The sequence below is a fragment of the Plasmopara halstedii genome (assembly GCF_900000015.1).
Source record: "Plasmopara halstedii genome assembly, contig: Scaffold_54, whole genome shotgun sequence".
Lineage (NCBI taxonomy): Eukaryota > Oomycota > Peronosporomycetes > Peronosporales > Peronosporaceae > Plasmopara > Plasmopara halstedii.
Genome location: NW_020186975.1, coordinates 450441 through 457183, shown reverse-complemented (window position 1 = coordinate 457183; position 6743 = coordinate 450441). Strand labels below are relative to the sequence as shown.

The 6743-nt window shown below is 42.9% G+C and overlaps 1 protein-coding gene across 1 annotated transcript; it reads left to right on the top strand.

Annotated features, from left to right (window-relative positions):
• Positions 1-3957: 3957 nt before the first annotated feature.
• PHALS_11443 (Predicted membrane protein) lies at positions 3958-4557 on the top strand (the record flags this gene model as incomplete). Its single annotated transcript, XM_024725637.1, has 2 exons — positions 3958-3996; positions 4105-4557. 2 exons carry the CDS (start codon positions 3958-3960, stop codon positions 4555-4557), a joined length of 492 nt encoding a protein of 163 aa, XP_024571938.1.
• Between the last annotated feature and the right edge of the window lie 2186 nt (positions 4558-6743).

The window sequence follows — 6743 nt, the reverse complement described above, 5'->3', positions numbered from 1 at the left end:
CTATAAACCTGCATCAACGCTGCTGAAAACTACTATACAAACACTGCTATCCTACCAGTAATTATCTGGATGATGACTGGAAGCTCGATTTTTTTGCGATCTCTACGGATTTGAAAACCCTGTGAGCCACAAACTACCATGTTTGACACTGAAAGTTTAAGTAAATACCTTAATTTGCGAGCTGGCGCAACGAGACCTTAAGGCACACTACGTTGCATATATTACGACAGGTAGAATATTCGGTACGATAGCTCGAAACTGTGTGTGCATTGCTTGCTAGTCAGCCTTACCCCATAGCCAATCAGATTAAAACGGCTTTTTCATAAAGATACCAGCGGTACTGTGTAAGAGTTGACTGTGAACTTAGCACCCAAAATTTAGACGTTATCCGCCCGCAAATCCTCTCGCAGATCAAGTTTCTTTGTATCAAAGTAGCCCCGGTCTCTATTCTCAGTTAATAGACACTTCCGTCCTTAAGGGAATGAGAGGAAGACTCACACGTTCATGTTTGCGTGGCGCCTTGACGAGAATGGAAAAGGCGACGAATTTCTATTGTTGTTGAAGAGACTACGATGGCCATGGTGAGACAACTTGAGTTGCCACCAGTACTATATGATGCGACGTTCAAGATTGATTCATAGGCTATCCTCTAAAATTGGCTAGCTTCTCTGATTGAAGACACAATTGTGAGGTGACTGTGATATCTGTCATCTCACAACATCTGCATCCGTTGTCGAGACCCTTCCGTTTGAGAAAAACGAGTCCCTCTTACAAGCGACTTTTGCATCTGTATGTGATGTAAGATTCCGATTAAGTACAGCACAATGCCATTATGTCGTTTCCAGCCGCAATTCTAGCCTGCAGTTTTTAATGTGTATCTTCACGTCATGTAAAACAAAGCAGACATTTTTTCTTTCTCGCGTCGCATGCGTCCGTATTTTGCGCGGAATCAACTGAGCCTTTTTTTGGACATTTGACGCTTTTTTTGAGCTGTAACTTGTTACTTTATTTTTTGGTAGTGCTGCTTAATGCCTGGTGTTTTTTCACTACGACCCATTACAGCAGATACCTAACTGGATCTTAAAGCCGAATTGTTAATTGACACGATGTTGAGGCAGAATTGTTACATGCTGAGATGTAATTTGAAAATGGACGACCTTTGAAAGTAGTTGAACGATCTTGGAGGAAATAGATTGCGTCGCACCAGAGCAATTCGTACGAGAGTTGGAGTTTCTCTAATGCTGACTAATTGAGTGAGCGAGCTTCATTGCAAAGCGGTGCTTTTGCGTGACAGAGGCCGATATTCCTGTTGGATACTCTGGCCTCAGAAATGTTATGACATACTAGGTCAAGCGCGTCATAGTGGTAGGAGCAAGTCGATCTATAAAGAGCAAATTGTAGCTTCAGCTTCAATAAAATTTAACTATGCTGGAATGGGATCCTGGATTCTTCTCCTTCAGAGTGACATGTACAGCTTCAGAGGTGCTCATGTAGCTAATGTTATAAGTTTTGGAGTTGCTGAACGCAATGCGAAGGACGGTCAACTTGATGGCCGTAATTTAAAAAGCGGCAGAGTGACCGAAAAAACGCAGTCCTGAATCCCATGTAGGTAGTTTACTCTTATTGCAACAGTAGTGGGCCCATAGCTCTAGTACTTTCCTAAGCCCAGGACGATGTTCGCAGTGCGCATTAGTGGTTTTAAGGCATATGTGTCATGACAGTAATAGTAAGCATATTATATTGAAACACGTCTGAATCTCCAGTTCTAAACAAGCTCACGATGCCATGCCAAGCAAGGATTTTGCCATGCCATGTCGTTGCATGAATCGTGACTTTTATCAATTACACGCATAAAAAATGTGGTAGCGGTAGTTTAAAGATCAAGGACCTTGCCGGGAACATGTCTGCGCGTTTCAAATGTGTAGCTCCAATTGTCACTAAAAAGTTTCCCGTAGTCCGGCGGCTTTATAAATTTCCTACAAAAGCATGAGCTGCACAGAAGTGACTGCAACAACGAGCATTCCAGAACGGTTTATAGATTATCGCTCAGTTGGTATCTCAATTACATCAACTCTGTCCAGCGGTCATCACATGTGCCACAAGGAGTAGCAACTTTGGAGGCACAGGAAATCGCTGGAACATGAGAGCACCGGAACCAGACTTCACCCACCGATCTGACTTCCTTTCGTATAACCGCCTAAACGTTTAATTGGCATCGGTTGCCCATCTCCAAATCAGTCTGCAATTTGGCTCATAGCCGTTCGAGATAAACTGCATCGTAGATCCACATCTCTGCGCCTCCGTATACACGACTTTCTGCCTCCTTACTTTGTATAGTACAGCCTGGTATAGCCAGTAGTTGACTTTTCCACCCTTTCGACTTGGCCATATCCTCACGCAAAGTCACCAACATCTAGAAACGTTATCGTATAATTACTTGAACCAATCCGGTAAGTGTCGTAAAGCTGGATAGATCGAGCTCGCGGTAAATTACTGTACCCTCAAGGTACAGCAGTCAAATCAAAGGTAGAAAGTCGAAGAACCATCTGTAAGTGTCAGCCTTGACGATGTTTGGGTAACGAAAGCAAAACAATTATACACGTCAAATCCTGTCGTATATAATGAAAAAGGGCACTGGATAGCCCCTGTGAAAGCGTCGTATCTTTTTTAAAACCTGGACGCTAATCAAACGCTGCAATTGAGCGAAAGGAAGTCGCATAGAATACTATTTTCCCTTCATTACATAAGCATGGTGAATGTTTACACCTAATTTTGTGCTTACACTCCTGGACATCGGTTTATTATTTTAAGCACGGCTGATGGTATCCAGACTATCTTTTCGTTAACTGCTGACAGTTTCCGTCCCGCTGTACCTGCGGTTTTCTCTCAGAGGGAATCATTAGCCAGAGCAACCGTGGCAGTACGGACAAAAATTGTTCAACAACCCGTAATTTACCGTTGCCGCTATTGAACAATGATGTTTGTGTCTTAGCAAACGGCGACATAAAGATTGAGGAAGTTCCGACAGTGTTAGCGGAATACACAAGACAATAATTTTTGATAAATTATTTTACGCCGTGTTTTATGATGTTCATGTGAAGCTTTAGGTAAATGACTAACTCTTCTTGTCCATCACAACGAGATTTTTTCTATTTCGAGAATCATACGTTCAATATAATTTAGACCTACATAAAGGGTGCATCAATGCCCATCACTCGCACAGCATCTGTCAGAAAATCGGATTGTGTGAGGAATTGTTGACTACCGCGCTTCTTATGAGCTGTTCAATCTACAGTACTCATCTAATGTATGTCGTACCCCTACTGCATCGTTACAATGATACTCCAAAAAGATTTGATATTACAAAAGGAAGTTGAGGTATGGATATTTATGCTCTATGGGATCCAAATTACGATCATTGCTTCTGTTATGCTCGAATAGAATTTCGATTTCCGAGATCGAAATCACGATCATATAGACATCATCTATACACTTCGTGCAGAACGTCCTCTACGATTATAGAATTACATTGTCAAAATGAACAGGTTACACATTTTCTGAACAAATTGGGCACTAAGATCTCATCATCAACTTAACGCCTTTTCCTGGATTGTTGGTAAAGAAACGCGAGGTGTCTCATTTATGGTGCATCCTCCATACCATGAAGTCAAAGTTATTCTGGCTATACGCGGTATCACTCTTGATCGTCAATTTTCCAGTTGTCTATGCATGGATGAGTGGCGGCTGCCTATTGTGACATTTACTTGCAACCAGTGCCTGTTTAAAATGATCGAGCTGATACAGTTTCGGTGTGGCTACTGACGTCGAATAGAGAAATGATTGGATGAGACCAAAATGTCACTTGCACTGAGTGCTCTCTCTGTGAAAGTCACAACATCAAGCGAAGGCTGTCAATAGTTTGCTCGGTCACTTTGATATTAGCTCGCTTTCAATCACATGGAACTCTTCTTCGATCGCTTTAACCTGGAAAAACAGGTGACGTTCTACCTGTCGTACCATAGCAACAAGATCAACCAATACATTCATCTTGTCTGCATCTGGCCCGTTTTCGTGTCTGGACTTGTGCTTCTCGCGAACACGCAGCCTCTTATTGAGTTGCCGCAGTTTTTGAATTCACTACCCTTCGGGCAGTACATGATCCCCAACTATTCGGCTGTCGTGGTAAGCATCTACATGTTCTGGTACATCGCTTTGGACAGGGTTGCCGGCACATTTGGAGCAATTATTGTCTTTCTTTGTTATGTACTTGCCAACTTCTTGGTCGTCGAAGGTGTAACTTTTATGAAAGCGAGCATTGCGCATGTGGCGCTAGCCATTATAGTTTTGGGATTCATTCTGCAGTTTATTGGTCACGGCGTATTCGAGCATCGTAAACCGGCGCTTTTTGACGGTCCAGGCCAGGCGCTTATCACGGCTCCAATGTTTGTGCTGCTTGAAATCATGTTCTCGTTAGGCTACCGTCCAGAACTCCACCAGCGCATCGTGAAGCAAATGCAAAAGAATATCAGGAACTCGAGCTCTCTCAAGACGATCTAGAATAGCAACTTAGAAGTTTGCAAAGCAGAAGTAAACTTTTAAGTATCACTGTCTTTTTCAAATTTGATGAATTATCTTTCTAGCGATTGAAATATGTATGTTAAATGCACACCAAATTTTCGTGTCGCAATTACTAAATTAAATCGAATTTAGTTAGTGTTGTACCTTAATTGAAGTGTTTTAAATCCATTTTTTTATCGTAAAGGTGAGTCACATGTTGTACTGTACACTCAACTAACACAAATAGTACTTTTCCCCCGGACAATCACCAAGATGATGTAATTGTAATGTGGTGGTACTTGTATAGGTATAATATTCCTTTCTGGAAGATTCGCGATAAATGTGAGCTATCCGCGTCACATCAAGTAAGATAGATAGTTTAAGCATTAGATATGGCACTTTTAGTAAAGTTTTTTACCGAAATAATTTTAAATTTATTTTAGTCTTGAAATAGCAAGGCAACCAAGGAAACTGGTTATTGAAGAGCCTTCCGGTTTTGCTACTGGATAGAGCGTTCAAGCTCAATATCTGTGCGTTGTTTACGCGAAACCTTAAGGTCAAAGTTACGTACCCATCTTTGCCAGGAAGTATAAGCGCTTTGACGCAGGCACGAAGCTACGATAGCTCCTGTGCAAAACATGAGATCTTTGAATAAGTTCGGTCATGTTGCTGCTTAGTGCCGTGAGTTTAATTCGAAGCGGTAGTAAATCGCAATATTATAATGAGGCAGAAAGTATAGATCGTAACGTGTGATCTCCAGAGTGTAGCTTGTCTGATTATCGAGTCTGACCTCTTCGTGGAGTTTGCTAATCCAAGTAGAGATCCTTAAAGACGAAGAACAACCTGTCTATTACTTGGAAGCAGGTGTCGGGGGAAAAAATCTAATTGAAGGGAAACTCGCCTGTCTCACTGAGAATAAATTGCCTGTTGTCATCCGCAGAGTCTAAGCACACGTGACGTATTGATGCTGAGGAGACGAGACAACTCCCGATGGCTTCAATTCTCGAAACAGCTGGCACTAGTATGTTCAGTGGTTAGATGAAGTTTCTGCGCAGATGGGGCTGAGCAGCTAGATGTCGACACGGCGTTTTTAAACAGTGACCTCAAGGAAGAGGTCTTTATTGAAACGCCACATGGTATTGCCAACGGCACCACCATGATGTGCGAGCTTAAAAGGCGATCTAAGATCTCAGACAGGCCTCAAGCGCATGGACAAGACGATTCATGCTGCACTCCTGGTCTTGGGATTTTGAAGTTGTAAAAGTGGATCAGTACGCCTACATCAAGGTTGAGAACGGCAAATACGTCTACGTGTGCCTCGACGAACAAGGAAATCGAGGATGTGAACCGGCACTCCAGAAATCGCTCAAGATAAAGAAGCTAGGCACGGCCAAATTTATTCTTGGTGTGGTGATCGATCATGACCGCAATGGCCGCACACTTTTCATTCGACAGACTCGATATTTTGACGACGTGGCAAGTTGGTTCGAACAGCAAGAAACCAAGGCAGTGACGAACCGTGTGAGACAAGTCGTTTCGTTCCAACGCAGTGTCTAACGAACACGCCAGCCTCGTTGAGGCAATAATCGATTGGAATTGTAAATGTTCTCAATCTTAGTAGGGGAGAGTGTAACGGGGTCACACATACCCTGCTAACAGGGGTGTGTGTCACACCAGAGGGCATGGTGTGGCCACATCCAAATAAGAATACGGTACGGGGCTGTATAGCCAGTAGTTATACATGTATTTGAATTTTGCCATACATATTTAATAAAATCTATGCATTTAAAATTAGGCGGCTTTGCCGCAGATGGAAATAAATCAGATCAGTTTTGACTCAAACGGAATAATTAGTTAGCCTTGGGTTAATGCAATATTTACCCTTGGGGTAAGCGGATTGCGATCCGCTAAACTCGTACTTGTTTTAAGTATAGATCGAAAGGTCGGTACCCTAACTTACGCTTTCTCTAAGCGCAAAGCTACGCAGCCCCGCAGCACTAGGCAGCACTTGTAGCCAATATGCACTTGAGTCGTTTAGACCGATCCTCTGTGAGAATGGAATACTTTTCCTCTTTGCCCCAGGGCATGCAGGACGGGCATGAAAAGCTGATGTCCTTACTTGGCCCTAAAAGCGTGCAACACCTTGCTGCGCAAGGCCCTGAGGCAATCGCTGCGCGTCTTGAGGC